Genomic DNA, 17144 nt, shown 5'->3' with positions numbered 1-17144 from the left:
AATAGTGTGAAATAGCTGTTTCTGAAGGGGGCTCAGGAATGGAGCTGGTTTGTAAGAGTCTATTCTTTTCCTGTTAGTCTCTCCCAGCTTTGGAGAATTACACCCTGCTCTAACTAAGCATATCATTAAAAATAACAGTTCTGTTTAAGGAGTGGAGGGAATCATAAATATTTGTCATCAACACTACCCCATCACTGGGCATTAACTCCAACTGCAGTAACTTCTCCACTCATTTCTTTCATAAACCACATTTTGGCAAATTCCGCATTTCATTAAAAATAGCCACCACCTGCAACAACACTTTTGTGTTGTTCTATATTGTTCTTTTACTTTCAGAATAATGATAGGAAGATGTTTGGCCTTCATTATGTTTCCCCGTCCCCTGCTCTCAATCTTAGTTTGAAAAGAAATACTCTTCATGTAGAAGAAAGTATTTTTTTCTGCTTCTTTCCCCAGTTCTATAGGCTGAGAGGGGTTTTCTCTGAGTTAGTGCAGCTCTACTGAAAAGTAAGCACCAGGTGGTGCTGTAAAGTTAATTTTTAAACTTACTATTCACACAGCAGAGTGGGGGAACTTGTTCAGAGCACTCAGCACAATGTATATAGTGAGCTCTTCAGGACTTCCTAAAAAAAAAAAAATCATCCGAGAGTCAAGTGGAGTCAAAGTACACAAATTACAATCCCTGATAAAGTTTGAGTAACAGCACATGTTGAGGGATGTCTTCAGCTGTAACTTAAAGATAATACTGCTTGACAGCAATAACTTGCCCACATGATTGCAGAACATGCCCTGAAGCCATGGTGGACCAAGCCCCAGCCATGCAGTTAACACTGCTTTTGTTGGTTTTTCATCCACAGCTGTGCTGGGATTCTTCTAAAGCTGAAAAGGCCAAAAAGAGAGGGAAGGTTTATCTACTTATTTCATCTTTCTCTAAATGGGAGGCAATATTAGCAAATGTCAACTGATATTTAAACATAAAGGGAAACATAAGCATCTCAGAAAATGTTTTCACATTTTCATGACCTTTCTCCAACTGAGTGAAAATGGCTTTTATGTTTATCTATGTCTTTTTATCTACTGTGAAAGTCCAGTCCAGTGTCAGGTAATTCAGAGAACACTTATCTATGGAACAGATAATTTGAGTTAAATATTACTTCTACTGGTGTATAAGTAGTGTGGAATAGTTGCTGAAGCATGGTTCAGAAATGGACCTGGTCTGTAAGACAGTCATCTTTCTGTTGGTTTCTCTCAGCCTTTGCATAGATGGGGGATTTGCTTGGAATTTTCTCACCATTGCTGGGCCTCTACCCAGTGAGCTGGCAGAGAGATTGGGGCTGCAGGACCAGATCCTGACCAGGGACCAGCCGGGCCCTGCTGTGGCTGAAGCCCAGGGTTCCCTTTGCCAGCCAGAGCTCTTGGCTTCCGAGCTGCCCCGGTACTTCTGGCAGCTCCGTGAGCTCGGGGTGACACACTACAAGCTCTTCCTGCCATGGGCACGCCTTTTTCCCCATGGCAGGGCCATGGAGGCAGATGGAGCCCAGGTGTCCTGCTACCGGCAGCTGCTGGAGGCCCTGGCTGCCGCGGAGCTCCGAGCCCTGCTGGTTCTGCACCGCGGCCGCGTCCCCGGTGCCGTGGCTGCTCAGGCGGGCGGGAGGAGAGCCAGGGCGTTTTCTGAGCTCTTCGTGGAGTATGCAGATTTCAGCTTCCATGCCTTTGGGGACCTGGTGGATGTGTGGCTGTCCTTCAGTGATCTGCCAGAGGTCCTTCAAAGCCTGCCCTACACTGAGCCCCAGGAACGAGTCCAGGCCCTGGCTGCTGCCCATGAAGGATTTTACACCGCGCTCCATGAGGAAATCTCAGCAGCAGGTAAGGAGAGCAGGGATTTTCAATATGGCTCACGATTATTTTGTGATTGCGTTAAATGACAACTGCTACATGCAGCATCTATGTAGATATTTTTGTGTGCCTCTTCCTGACTCACAGAGGAAAGACTAAAATTATCTGAAACGTACCTGAAACCATGAAGAGTCAAGGCACAGGAAGTCTCCTATGTGATGACTATGAGGAAGTCTGCAATGCCTTTTATTTGGCTTTCCTTACTGCAGACACTGAGGTTTACAGTAGTTAAATCCCAAATCTGCCTGTATTACAGCAATAGAATTTCACTTCTTCCATGATGGGTAGCTGGGATTTGCCAAGCAGATGTCACCTTGGGTCTGCCTTCTTTGGCCTTGAAATTTTTCTGTCCCAGACAGACAACTAGTAGAGCTGGCTCAGTCGCTATTTCTTTTCCCAAATTTAATTAGTTAATTTATTTTTAATTCTTGCATTTGTCGGGAATACTTTGTTGTACAGTTTACACTATCTGGTGTGCAACTTAGAAGTTGCTCAGATTCCCTCCTGCACCTCCTGTCCCTCCAAGTTCCTGCCACCCCAACATCTCAAAAACATTCAGCATAGAATGGATTTTAAAAAAAATTGTAGAACCATCACAAAGGCATGAAAATTAATAAAGTTATTACTTATGCAGGGAGTGGAAGGGCTTTTGATTTACAAAGGCTCCTTGAATGGTGCCTTTGAATTTCTACCTTCTTCAGTTCTCCATTGAAATCACAAAGGGTATCCTGAAATCAATTACCTGGAGCAGTGCCTGGTGTTCCACAGCTTCAACCATTTAAAACTGGTTTTAAACAACTGCAGTAAATGGAAATTTTTATTTGTCCTTAATATGTTATCAACAGACTGCCTCTTTCTTTCTCAAGGTGGAAAGCTGTCCATTGACAGTGCTTCATCAGAATTGTTTGCAGTTTCTTTTCAGGTAACGCCTTAAGGAAATATTTCCAAAATTATATAAAAGTGCCTTGATTTAGCTTTGGTTTTATGTATGAGATAAAATAACTTGGAAGTTCAATAAGCTTTTAGCAGGTTGACCAGTTTTGTAAGCTTCAATTATTTGATTATTCTGATTATGTGAAACTGCTAATTTAAAAATTGTTTCAACATCCTTTCTTGGCTAGTAGGCACTGATTAAGCTACATGGAGACAGATTTGCTCTCATAATTGGCAATGTTAGCAATATAGTTCTAAATGACAAGGTGTCTCCAAGAAGTGTACCTGTTACCATTTTCTCTGCAGGTGTACTTAATGCACCACCAAGATATTGATACATTATCCTAATTAGCTGATACTTAAAATATCTGTTGAGTATGTTAAAACCCAAACTGAGCTTTGCTAGAACTGATGTAGTTGCACCAGAATGGCACAACACAAGGAGAATGTAACCTCTACAAAGGAAATGACATTCTTTCTTAAAGATCCAGTTCCCTGTTCATAGCTGTCCTCACCCAGAGGATGTTGATGTAGGTTGTAGTGCACACATGACAATGCAGGTTTTTTTTGCTGTATTCATAATCCTTCAAAACTTAGAACCAAGTCAAGCAATGTTGTAGGTTTGACATTGCAAGGATTTAAGCAAGGTGTGGTTTGTAGGGAAAGCAAAGAAGATGTTTGAGATGAGCTGACTGAACTAGAAGAGAACCTTGGACTGATAAACAAACTGAAAGCTCATCAGTTTTCTTCCAACTTTTAACAAGAGAATGCAATCTGTTCCCTTGAGGTTGATGGCTCCTAGTGGGATAACACTTGTGATAAGAATGCTTAAAGATTTCTGAAGTAGGCTTTGAACCAAGAGTTATATACCTGAACCACATACTTATAAAGGTTTCTCTGATAAATCATAACCAGGTATTAATAAATTACCTGTAAGTTACTAATATTAAATTAATAAAATATAATTTAATTTAGTTGTTTAAGTTGTACTTTGTTTAGAAAGAGACATACAAAACACATTTTCCCATAGAGTATCCAGTTTGTGCTCTCTGTATTGTCCAGTGCTCCCATATGGCTTCTTAGTCCAGCAATATGTTGGTATCAAACTTTACACATTTTTATGTATTTTTAACATAACAGTTAAAAAACCCAAAATATTTTTCTCCAGCATGATTATTTATTTTCCTCTTCTTTTTTCTAGAATTCAGTAGACTTTGTGTCTCTTGACATTCAGTACCATTGTGGACATGAAACAGATTTCTACAAGAAAATGAACGAGTCCCAGGTAAAGTTATGCACAGGGTTAAAATGATTGCAGCAAACAACAGACCATAAATAGGAGCAGAATTTCATGTGCTGGGATGCTTGTCTAAAGAGTTGTGATTTTCTGTGAAAGCTGAGGCAGCAGCTACACTATGAAGAAGCTGCAAAGTTCTCATTTCTCTGTTGTTATTCTGACTTAAAAATTGTTGTTGGAAAATGCTGGAAAACATCAGTGCTTATTATTGATGCATTAACAACTGGAATGGTTTTGTCTGGGACTGAAAAACCTTCTCCCTCACATGCTGTTTGATAAGCTGTTAGGCCAATACCTAAGTACTGAAAGATATTAAACTCTAGCATGTGCTCTACAGCAGTGCTACCAAACTTCACATTCTTTATCAGCAGGGGTGGTGCTAGAAATGTTACTGAGGGTGAGTTTATTTAAAGGATTAGATCTCCTGGCAGCACCAACATCAGCGATGCTGTAGCCTGGTACCTGTTATAGCCTATATTAAATCTCTGGTAGTGAACTGCATTCTTAAAATTCATAAGCAAAGAGACATCCAGCATCTGGGTAGCAGGATAAGGAGCTGCCCATGTAAAATGCAAAAAATGCAAAGAACATGGTTTTACTAAGTGGCTGATGCTTCTTTTCATTATACTCCCCGATTTCTCTTTTGCAGAGTGTCTGGAAGGACAAAGACATCTTGGTTTTTAATTTAAAGGCCCTTGACTGTGCCTCCATGGAAGAGCATCCTTTCATACCAGTAGCTGCTGTTGTCACAAGTGAGTGATGTTTGAAGAGGATGAGTTTTTTAGTTAAGATCTGCATGATAGCTTGTAAGGGAAATTCAAAATCATCAGATCTAGGCAATCACCTGCTATTAGATGAAATAATAATTAGATTAAATAATTTACAGTTTTTTATAGTATTCTTGGAAAGTTAAGAATGGATGGTGGGTGTTGAGGAAGGGAAAGCAGGAAATCTTTCCCAGATCTTTTCATTGGCCTCAAATTGCAGAAGGGGAGGTTTAAGTTGAATATTAGGAAAAATTTCTTTCGAGATATAATTGTTTGTTACAAGTAGTGTCATGCAGTCCATTGCATCTAAGACTATATCCATCACTTATCATTTGTTTGCAGCTATTAATAAAGAAGCACATATGATTGGATGTGACATTAATGAGTTCTTGGACTACGTACCTCATGTTTTAAGGTACTATAAAAATACTGTAACACCATGCAATACTATAATAAGATACAATAATAAAACAGCTTCTTCTAGAAACATATGTGCAGGGAGAGACAAGACAGTTTAGTGGTAAAATCTGCTGTTAGTTGCTGAAAGGGCTGCAAAGGGCTGTTTTTCTGCTGAGCCCAGTCTCTTCCAATTACTTGCAATCCTCCATCCTGCTACTAATCCTGTAATGTAATCCTCTTCCACTCTCTCATCCTTGGTTACCCAAATTGCACCTTCAAGCCAACAGTAACAAGTACATTTTTCAAGCCTTCTGCTTTTTCAAGAGCAAAATGGTTATAAATAAACAAATCCAATAGAGGCTTTCCAAGGGGAGAAGCCATTTGAGCTTATGGAATTGTGGGAGATGTCATGGTGCAGGGAGATGCTAAGGATTACAATGGCAGGAAACTCAGGAAGCAGTTGTAGCATGGGAAATTGCTGCTCACTGCAAGGATTTTGTTCGCACCTCTGACCTAACTAATGGATTATGAGACTCTACATGCAAAGAGCTGTTCTGCAGTTACTCACTGCCCTCCACCTTCATGTCCCAGCTAGGAGAGAGCAGGGTTAGATTGGTCAGATGCCAGAGGAACTATATGTGGTTTATGCGACCTGAACAGGAAGCAAACTTCCTTTATACTCCATGTTTGCAAGTTTTATGGCACTGGCGTCCACCTTGGAGATTTTAACTTCTATTTATTGTATTTCCAGTGAAACAAATGCTCTACAGGAAAACCCAGATGCTGTTCTTGCCCCTCGATCCTCCTATCAAACAGTCTGGGAAATGTTTGCTGAACAGTCTGAATCGGAGAGGGATTCTTTCCTGCAAGATGTTTTCCCAAATGGGTTCCTCTGGGGCACATCCACAGGTGCCTTTAACATTGAAGGAGCTTGGGCAGAGGATGGGAAAGGAGAGAGCATCTGGGACCAGTTTGGGCATGAGGGCCATGTCCACCTGAATCAAACAGCAGACGTGGCCTGTGACAGCTACTATAAAACCAGCTATGATATTTACCTGCTCAGGGGTCTTCGCCCCCAGCTGTACAAATTTTCTGTATCCTGGTCTAGAATTTTGCCTGCTGGCACCAAGAAGACCATCAATTCCAAGGGTGTTGATTATTACAACCGCTTAATTGACAACTTGTTAGACTCTGACATTGAGCCCATGGTGACTCTCTTCCACTGGGACCTGCCCCAAGCTCTGCAGGCTCTTGGTGGCTGGCAGAATGAAAGTATCATAGATGCTTTTGTGAGCTATGCAGACTTCTGCTTTTCCACGTTTGGGGATCGGGTCAAGCTCTGGGTTACGTTCCATGAGCCCTGGGTTATCAGCTATGCTGGCTATGGCACCGGACAGCATCCTCCAGGAATCACTGAGCCAGGAGCAGCATCTTACAAGGTAGGGGTATAGGAATAATTAGGATCCTGCAGCTACTCTTGTTGGGTTGTTTTCCATTATGGTTCTGTGTTTTCACTATGTTCAAACCTAATGTGGCCTCTGAGACCGCTATTTGACTGCTGGATTTATGATACTTGTTAAAAATGGGTTAGTTAAGAGAGGCCAGGTGTTGTTATTTTATTTTTCTATTCTGAAAGCTGATGTGGATAAATAGTCAGATTCTCTTGCTTATTCTAAAACTAGTACACTCCTTGTCTATCTTTATTTGTTTTGTCAAGGTATTTTCTTTTGGATGGAGGGGACATTTTCACATGGCAATAAACTAAATGCTTAAGAGGTTTTGTGCAAAGCAGTGTGACACATTTTCCTCTGCTTTCTGCTCCCAGGTTGCTCACACAATTCTCAAGGCTCATGCCAAGGTCTGGCACTTGTATAATGACAAATACCGTTCTCAGCAACTGGGAAAGGTGGGGCTGGTGCTGAACTCGGACTGGGCTGAACCCAAGACTCCAAGCAGCTCTGAGGACGTGAGGGCAGCTGAGAGGTACCTGCAGTTCATGCTTGGCTGGTTTGCTCACCCCATATTTGTTAATGGGGATTACCCAGATATCCTGAAGGCTCAGATCCAGGAAGTGAACCAGCAGTGCGCCACGAAAGTTGCACAGCTGCCTGTGTTTACAGAGGAGGAGAAGTCCTTGGTGAAAGGGACTGCAGATTTCTTTGGCCTGTCCCATTACACCTCCCGCCTGGTCAGTGCCAGGACTAACGGGATGTGCACACCAGGCTATGAGAACATTGGGAACTTCTCCTTGCATGTAGATCCTTCCTGGCCACAGGCTGCCTCTTCTTGGGTCCATGTGGTCCCATGGGGATTGAGGAGGCTGCTGAAGTTTGTATCCCAGGAATACACAGGGTCAAAGATCCCAATATACATAGCAGGGAATGGTGTGCCAACAGGAGACACCGGGGATCTTCTCAACGACACTCTGCGAGTGGATTATTTCCGCCGGTACATTGATGAGGCTCTGAAAGGTATGGAGAAATCAAATTATTTTATCTTTTTTAATCATGGCAAGTGGTTACTCTAGCCCTTCCATCGTGGTTAACTTTAAAACATCACCACTTGCATGGTGATGTGAGGTCAGCCTCCTTTTGTGTAGGTAATGAGTGTGACTTTATATTCTTAAACCTGTCTGTTGTCCAGATATGGAACTTTCCATTCTGTTTAAGTATTGGAAGGCCTTTTTTAATATATGGATTAATGTAGTCTGGACCCTGAGGTCAGTCCCTCTGTGAGAACACTGTTCATACACTCCAGTTCTCCTGGAGATGACTGGCCTGCAGGCTCTTGCCTGTAGACCTCTCATAAATTGGGGCTGAATTGCCTTTACTAATTAATCAGATATAATTGGCAGTAACCACTGGAAATATCTTCCTAAAATTTCTACCTCAACCATTTTGAGAATATTTAGGTTATGCTTGTAGAATGTTCAAGTTATGCTTGTATCTTTGCAAGCTGTGTATCTTTTGACATAAAAATAGCATTAGTGGCAAGTTCTGGACAAGCATAGAGAGCTGAGATTTCAAATAGAGATTTGACAGATGCTCTCTAGATAGACTAAACAATACTGTCAGCAGAACATTAAATATGCTGTAATAAATATGTTGGTGATCAGTGTGTACAGCATTTGATCTGCTTGACCTAGATCTCAACATACTGCTGGAAGTGTTGAAAGCTACAGAAGACACAATTTAGCATTTACTTCTGCTGAGACTGTTACATCTCAGCAGAAGTAAAGAGGAAGGGAGTGGACTTTTTTTGCATAAGAGAGATTTAATGCTTTTTTGTAAGCAATGTGAGGAGAGATGCTGGACTTGCCTGTGCTGGTATTGGGTAGACAGTTCAGCTAAAAGAAGCTCTCCTATGCTCAGGGAATATAGGCAAGCACTAAATACCTGCAAAGTTTCAGTATAATTACAGTGTTAAATCTAAAAGTGAACCATACACCTAAATTGATGAAGTCTGCTTGAAAACAAGAACACAGGGGAAGGAATACCAGTGTCCTGTACTCAGGACACCTCTTGAGAAATGCTTCTTTTCTCACACATTTCTATCACTAAGCATTTCACCAGCTCCTATTACCGTGCTGGCTGCTTTCAGATACTCCTAATTGTTTGGGAAGCTTTTTTAGCCTTTAAAACCATTTGTAAGTGTTTGGCTTGTCACACCTATCCTTGGCTGTGGTGCTTCTGTTGTGCTGAGTTGTGTTCAGGTGGGTAATGAACTATGTCTCGTTTTTTCTGTGGCAGCGGTGAAACTGGACGCTGTTGATGTCCGCTCCTACATTGCTCGATCCCTGCTTGATGGCTTTGAAGGCCCAGAGGGATACAGCTTAAAATTTGGGCTGCATCATGTGAACTTTGAAGATAGCAACAGACAAAGGACTCCCAAGGCATCTGCTTACTTCTATTCCAGTGTTATTGAGAAAAATGGTTTTCCATCCCAAGCCTTGAGCAGATCTGCACCAGTGGTGTTTGACCAACCTGTGCCATCAAAGCTGCCAAGTTTACCAGCATCAGAAGTTCCCTCCAAGGCAAAGGTTGTCTGGCAGAAGTTTTCATCCCAGACTGCCTTTGAAAGAGACATGTATTTTTATGGGACATTCCCAGAGGATTTTACATGGGGTGTGTCTTCCTCTGCCTACCAGGTAGAGGGAGGTTGGGATGCTGATGGCAAAGGACCCAGCATTTGGGATAACTTCACCCATGTCCCAGGGAATGTAAACAATAACGGTACTGGAGATATAGCTTGTGATAGCTACAACAGGGTGGAGGAAGATATTTACATGCTGAGAGCCTTAGGGGTAAAGAACTATCGTTTTTCCCTGTCCTGGCCTCGAATTTTCCCCACTGGAAGGAACAACTCGATCAACAGCCATGGAGTGGCATACTACAACCGTCTCATTGATGGACTGATTGCAAACAACATCACTCCAATTGTCACTCTCTACCACTGGGACCTACCACAAGCTCTCCAGGACATCGGTGGCTGGGAGAGCAATGAGCTGATTGACCTGTTTAACAGCTTTGCAGACTTCTGTTTCCAGACCTTTGGGGACAGGGTGAAGTTCTGGATTACAATCAATGAACCCAACATCATTGCCTGGATGGGCTATGGCAATGGATTGTTCCCACCCAATGTCAAGGAGCCTGGCAGTGCTCCCTACAGGGTTGCCCACATCTTACTGAAAGCTCATGCCAGGGTCTACCACACCTACGATGACAAATACAGAACGAGTCAGGGAGGGGTCATTGCCCTGTGCCCCTTCATTAGCTGGGCTGAGCCAAAGACACTGAGTGACCCCAGGGACATTGAGGCTGCTGACAGTTACCTGCAGTTTTTGGTGGGTTGGTTCACACACCCAATTTTCAAAAATGGGGACTACCCCGAGGTCATGAAGTGGAAAGTTGGGAACAGGAGTGAGCTCCAGAACCTGCCGTCGTCGCGCCTGCCGGTTTTCACAGCAGAGGAGCGGGAATACATCCGGGGCACGGCAGATGTCTTCTGCTTCAACACATACTCCACCAAAATTGTGAAGTACTCAACAACACCTCTGACACCCTTCTCTTACGAGTATGATCAGGAAGTTTCACTAACATTTGACAGCTCCTGGCCTTCCTCAGCTCTCCCTGCCCATCGGCCTGTGGCCTGGGGTCTGAGGAGGCTACTGAACTGGATCAAAGAGGAATATAGAAATCCCCCAATATATATCAGTGAGAATGGCGTGGGGGAAAAGGCCAAATCAGATGTTGATGACAATGCCAGGATATTTTACTACAAAACATACATTGATGAAGCTTTAAAAGGTACCAGAATTTGCTTTTGCAATCTGGTGGTGTGTGTCTCCTCTCTAGATTTCAGGTTACTTAACTCCTCTGAAAAGTACTTTTTAAAAGTGATTGATAACAGTCTTTAAATAGTCTGAACACAATATAAATATAGTGTTTGTTTTTATGATCTCCTTTGCATGGCTGTACTTTGTTTCCTCCAGCTATGAAGATTCTCTCAATAATCTTAGTTGATCAGTGCCACCTGTATGAAACTAGGAGCCTGTATGTGTTTGCATGTGAAATCCTTTGGGTTCATTTAATGTGTGATCATATCACTGATGCTCTGGTTTTTTTTTCTTGGTCTTTCAGCTTACAAGGTAGATGGTGTTAATCTGAAAGGATACAACGCTTGGTCTCTGATGGATAACTTTGAATGGGTGGATGGTTATGATCCAAGATTTGGATTGCACCAGATTGATTTTGACAACCCCAACAGGCCGAGGACGCCAAAGCGCTCTGCTGTGTACTATGCTGAAATCATCCGCAATAATGGTATCCCACTGCCCAAGGAAGATGAATTTTTATATGGAGAGTTTCCAGAGAACTTCCTGTGGAGTGCAGCAACTGCAGCTTACCAGGTCAGGAAACTGAGACGGATTCCTGAAGTATCTGTGGACAGTTAATTCATTGCATGGCACCACAAAGAATAACAGGCTGAATTCTTTGCTAGAATGAGACCTAAATTTGGGTTCACTAATAATTCTTCCTGCATTTTCAATTACAGATTGAGGGAGGATGGAGAGCAGATGGGAAAGGACTTAGCATTTGGGACAAATATTCCCACACTCCCTCAAAAATCGCCAATGATGCGACTGGAGATGTAGCTTGTGACAGCTACCACAGGCTTGAGGAGGATGTGGAAATGCTGAAAAGCCTCAAGGTGTCTCACTATCGCTTTTCAGTCTCCTGGCCTCGTGTTCTCCCAGATGGGACCACCAGGTACATCAATGAAAAGGGACTGAACTACTATGAAAGGCTGATCAATGCCCTTCTGGCAGCCAACATTACGCCTCAGGTAAGTACAGCCAGTAAGTTGCAGGTTACTAAAAAATAGCAAACCCCAAATCTGATGCTCAGAGCAACGTGTGTGTTTCCATCCATACCCTCCTTCACACATAAGTTGTTTTTCATGGTTTTTCATTTCATTTTATGAAGAAACATGGGGTATTGCATAAGCCAATGAACTTGGAATGTAGGGATGTGTTGAAATTACTACCCAGAAAGACCACGGTAAACTTATTGTTGGCTGTTTCCAATTGTTTTCTTGTCCCTTTACCTTGGAAATAGATTCCACAGGGACCTATGCAGGAATCTTTCAGACACTGAGGTGAGACTGACTAATGTAGTTCCCAGGATCTTCCTTCTTGCCTTTCTTAGAGATGGATGTAGCTTTATTCTCTTCCTGTGAGTAAGGAAGCTCCATTGATTAGTGTTATTTGTCACATACAATGGATAGTGACCTCACCCCTGCATCAATCAGCTCTTTCAACACTGTTGAGTGACTGAGCTATCTTCATAGCCCTGTACTAGCCCAGATAGGTGTCCTAGTGGATTGTATTTCACCTGAGAGTCTGTGCAGGTGCAGCAGTTCTTCACTAATGAGTTCTTATTGTCACAAGGTGGTTTTTGGTAAAACAAAACAAAAAAAAAATGTTTCACCTTTACCATTAGGCAGTCCCTAAAGAAACTGGCAAAAATGTATTTTATTGAGTGCATGAGTGATCACTACAACATCAAACTACATTAGGAACAGGTAACTGCAGATCAAAGCACGGTCTATTTGTGGTCATAAATGAATCTGAGTTACTGTGAGAGTGACTGGTTGAGTCTTTGTCCTCTTGTCTTTCCCCACAGGTAACTCTTTATCACTGGGACCTCCCACAGCCGCTGCAGGACCTTGGTGGGTGGGAGAATGATACTATAATTCAGAGGTTTAAGGAATATGCTGAGGTCCTTTTCCAGAGGCTGGGGGATAAAGTGAAATTTTGGATAACCTTCAATGAACCCTACATCACTGCCTATCTTGGCTATGGCATTGGCACAAATGCTCCAGGTAAGACTGCTGGGCATAACCTCAGAGCCCTCATGCACTGTCAGCACAATTGTTTTATGCTGCAGCAGAGCAGTTCCTTGGGCCTTGCAAATGTAGAACAAGGAAGCTGCTGTGCTGTGGATAGATGGGGTTTGGATTGCTGAGGTGTGCTGAACAGGTCCTTCTTTTACTCTGCCTGTCACCTCAAAGTCTGGATTACACTTGCTGCCTGGAGCAGACCTTGTTTCCAGACCAGCTCCAGGGACTGTGGAGAAGGGTTAGGGCTAAAGGAAGACCCAGCTCAGCAGCAGGGTAGAACCAAAAGAGGGGATGTGAGCCAACCTGAACACACAGCTTTCTGCTTTCCAAACTGGCAGCAGCAGCCTGTTGCCAGGGCTGGCAGCCCATGTCCCAGTCCAGAGGGAGCAGGGGGCAATGCAGAGTTCTCCTGGCATAGCTTTCCCATGGCAGCTGCTCCTTCAGCTGCCTCTGCCTAGCACTGATTGGGAAGTAGCTGGGAAGCAGCCATGCTAGAGCTGGGAAGTGCTGCTCCACTGCCCCTGCTGTCCCTGTCCCTGTCCCTGCAGGCATCTCGGCTCGGCCAGGGCACGCTCCCTACGTGGTGGGACACAACCTGATCAGGGCACATGCGGAGGTCTGGCACCTCTACAACGAGACCTTCCGGGCCAAGCAGGGAGGGCTCATCTCCATCACCATCAACTCGGACTGGGCAGAACCACGCAACCCGCACAGCCAGGAGGACGTTGAAGCTGCCAAACGATTAATGGAGGTACAGAGACCCCTGGTCACAGCTCTCCCTGCTGCTCCAGGTGACACCCCTGCTTTGGGTACTGGATGTGCCAGAACCCAAGTCAGCATCTCACTGAAATAAAATGGTGAGGCAGAGGCATCACTGCAAGGAAATGTATCCCCCTTTTATTTGGACTGATCAAGAATCCAACAGAAATAAGACAAAATATGGTTGCAGTGACAAAAGCCTATTAAACTTACTGCTAATAATTAGTTTTGATAACCCTTATTTCCTGGTTTAGTTTTTTCTAGGTTGGTTTTCTCACCCCATTTTCAAAAATGGTGATTATAATGAAGTGATGAAAAGAAGGATTCAGGAACGAAGTCTGGCTCAGGGCCTGAGCAAGTCCCGGTAAGAGCCCAGGCACACACCTGCTTTTGTTTCACTGGCTGTGCTGAAACATGCTTTCTTCTAGAAATTATGCATTTCAATGATTCTATTCCCATGTTACTGTAAAAAAGCTTATTGTATCCTCACAGAAAAATTATAGTGTATATTTTTAGAGAATCACAGAATGGTTTGTACTGGAAGGGACCTTAAAGTTCATTTAGTTCCAAACTAGGCAGGGGGCTTTATCTATTCCCTGTCTTTACTTCTCTTGCAGACTAAATTGACTGATGTTTCTCTGGGGTAATAAAATGTCAGCTCAGTGACACAGTAACTGCTTTGCATTAGCCACAGTACTTTACCTGATGCCTGTGGTAAATTTGTTTAACTTTTCTTAAAACTACATACTGAACTCATTGGTCCCTCTCAGTTACATTCTTATTTTCCATTCCCAGTTGAGAGTTTCTCTCCTTCTGCTTGTGCGGCTGGTACCAAGGATCCCAGCATTACCCGTGGAGTGTGTGCAAAGTGCATTCTTTGTTTTCTCTTGCAGACTTCCAGAATTTACTGAAAGTGAAAAACGAAGAATTAAAGGCACATATGACTACTTTGGTCTAAATCATTATACCACAGTTTTAGCATACAACATAAACTTTCCCAAGGATGTTATGTCATATGACTCTGATAGGTAAGAGATTAATGTAAATTATTGGTCAAGTAAAATCTGCACAGCTGGAGCCTGGGTTAACTGACAAGTATAAATTTATGGCAAGTAAAGCTGTGAGATAGGTGTTTTAAGCTGTTACAAACCAACACTAGGGATACTATTACCAAGCAGTGTCTGAGGTGCTGTTATTTTCACAAAAGTCCAGCAACAGCCTTTTTCTTACAGACATGAGGTGATGATAAACAGTGTTTATCATATTTCCTGCCTTCAATCTGCAGTTTAAACTGTGAGGTGTTATCCTGGTTTATGGATACTGATTCATTTGCTGTTAAACAGATTTAGGTCCCTCACTGCATTTGATATATGTAAGTTCAAAGCATAAATAGCTACATCACTTCATGGTTAAGTGAAGATTTTTTATTTAGATACTAATTTTATTCCTCAACTTCAAAAAATAAACAATAGGAGCTTACTAGTTTTTCTAATGAGAATTCAGGTAATGGTGGGGTCACACATGGGGTTGAAATTGTCTCCTTTCCAAAATGTTCCCATAGGGAATAGATGAAATTGGAAATAACTTTGCTGGTACATCCCAGCCCCTTATAGTTTAACCCTCTAAGACAGTGAGCTCATTACATTCCTGCATGTAATGTAAAGAGCAATTTTGTGTGCTCAAGCACTGCATTATGCCTTGAAAAGTAGAAACGGCATTGTAGTATGCAAAGATTTGGAACCAACATCACATCATCAGCCACAGCTGATTTACACAGAGTGTTATTGTAAATCAAAATTGAGAAGTGTTTTTTTTAAGCTTGTGAGCACCAGCAGCACCTCAGCCCTGGGCACTGAGCTGCCTGGCACATGGGAGTGGCCCTGAGCAGTGTCCCCCTCTACAGGGCCGTAGGCACAGTGACCGACCGCACCTGGCTGAGCTCTGGTTCCGACTGGCTGAAGATAGCACCCTTTGGGTTCAGGAAGCTCCTCAGGTGGATAAAGGAAGAGTACAACAACCCTCCCATTTATGTGACTGAAAATGGGGTCTCAGAAAGGGGAGCCTTTGAATTCAATGACACTTGGAGAATGTATTACTATCGGACCTACATTAATGAGGCACTAAAAGGTAAGAGTGATTGTTGACATCTGGTCATCCAGAGCTCTAGAGAGCAGCAGTGGCTTTGCTACAAGCCTGACGTGTATACAGCAAGTTGTAAAGAGCTGAAAGACCACTGCCATGACACTTGAAAGTTACACAGTTACATGGACTTACTGAATCCACTTCCAAGAGCCTTTGGGTTTGGAAAAACTGCTCATGGATAGTCACAAATATGCCGGGAAAGATGATCTAAAGGAAGAATAAACCCTGGGTTTAGTGGGGTAACCTGCAGGTTCCTTGGTTTGCTGCACCTGGTGAGAGAGTACTACTACCTGATAAACTCCTTCTAGTCTGACTACTGCTGTGTCTAAAAACTGCGTATTTTTTAAAAACATCAGTAAAAACCCAACCCCCAAACTGGTTTCTATTACAGCAGTGGTCAAACAACTTCTGGAAAGGGCTTTTTCAGTTTGCTTTTCTGATGTACTGGGAGCAGCCAGGTGTTCAGGCATTTACTGCCTTGTAAAGGCCTTACAAACGTTTAAGCAATGGTTGCATTTTCCTCTCTATTCCTAAACCTTCGTTTTTTGCACAAAAGCTTTGATTTTTGGAGCAAAGAAAAGCAGTGTCCAGTCCTGGGCACTGAGAGAACCTGCTTGTTGGCAGTAACCTCACTGTGTGCCATGTGTGGATGTTCTGCAGCACCTTCCTGCCCTGGAAGGCCAAGGGGTGACCACTGACCTGTTCTCTCTGCTCCTGCCTGCAGCCGTTGTGCTCGACGGTGTCGACCTACGGGGCTACACTGCGTGGTCACTGATGGACAACCTCGAGTGGGCAATGGGTTATGAGGAAAAGTTTGGGCTCTACTATGTGAATTTCTCAGACCCTGCCTTGCCACGGCGCCCCAAGGCCTCAGCCAAGTATTACACACAGATCATAAACTGCAATGGCTTTCCAGATCCAGCAATGGGCCCACATCCCTGTCTGGAACAGGAGCCAGAAGGTAAGTGACACAGCAGAAATGGTGCTTGTGTGTTTGCATCTAATCCTAATCCCAGAAGACTTCCATAATCCTAAAGTTTTTAGAGACACCACCATATTCTGCAATATTTTCTTTAAAGACTCCAGTTAATGTCACTTCCCTATGCAAAACCAGACTTAACAACCAAACCTTTTGCAAGAGCACCTCAACACATGCTTGTCTTAAGAACGTACCAAGTTATTCCATTCAACTTTACTCCAAAAGAATTGCCCAAGATGTTTTCCAAACCATACACATGCAATACTCCCACAAGATTGTCTAGAAAAAATTTTGAATACTTTATACAAATCCTTGTTTTGGGTAAGGCTTTGGAAATACCAATTTGTTGTCATTTGTGTCTTCTCAACTGGAGTAGTACAATGAAAAGCAACCAGTGTTAGTGTGGGGGTTTGGGAATGAGAACACTCACCTGGTACTATCAGGAATTGCACTTTCAGCCTCAGCTGTGCCTTCACTCTGAGCTAGAATTGTATCAATCCCTGATCCCCAGAATTACAGCTCCTACCAGAATATTGAACAACACAGTTAAAAGCCTAGTGGAGGCAAGGGA

The 17144-nt window shown here is 43.0% G+C and overlaps 1 protein-coding gene across 3 annotated transcripts in view; it reads left to right on the top strand.

Annotated features, from left to right (window-relative positions):
* The first annotated feature begins 1183 nt into the window (after positions 1-1183).
* The window catches only part of LCT (lactase), a 30018-nt gene continuing 14057 nt past the window's right edge, over positions 1184-17144 (top strand). For all 3 annotated transcript variants that reach the window (XM_072931719.1, XM_072931718.1, XM_030278104.4), the window contains exons 1-16: positions 1184-1866; positions 2763-2818; positions 4031-4114; positions 4776-4878; positions 5236-5308; positions 6044-6731; positions 7118-7763; positions 9042-10598; positions 10932-11200; positions 11347-11637; positions 12477-12675; positions 13242-13444; positions 13707-13816; positions 14346-14480; positions 15356-15579; positions 16319-16555. In XM_072931719.1, coding sequence (XP_072787820.1) covers positions 1206-1866; positions 2763-2818; positions 4031-4114; positions 4776-4878; positions 5236-5308; positions 6044-6731; positions 7118-7763; positions 9042-10598; positions 10932-11200; positions 11347-11637; positions 12477-12675; positions 13242-13444; positions 13707-13816; positions 14346-14480; positions 15356-15579; positions 16319-16555 — 5536 coding nt within the window. In that variant the 5' untranslated portion in view covers positions 1184-1205. The remainder of the gene's footprint in view (positions 1867-2762; positions 2819-4030; positions 4115-4775; positions 4879-5235; positions 5309-6043; positions 6732-7117; positions 7764-9041; positions 10599-10931; positions 11201-11346; positions 11638-12476; positions 12676-13241; positions 13445-13706; positions 13817-14345; positions 14481-15355; positions 15580-16318; positions 16556-17144) is intronic.

This window comes from Taeniopygia guttata, chromosome 7 (genome assembly GCF_048771995.1).
Source record: "Taeniopygia guttata chromosome 7, bTaeGut7.mat, whole genome shotgun sequence".
Taxonomy (NCBI): domain Eukaryota; kingdom Metazoa; phylum Chordata; class Aves; order Passeriformes; family Estrildidae; genus Taeniopygia; species Taeniopygia guttata.
This window is presented reverse-complemented; position numbering and strand designations above follow the sequence as displayed.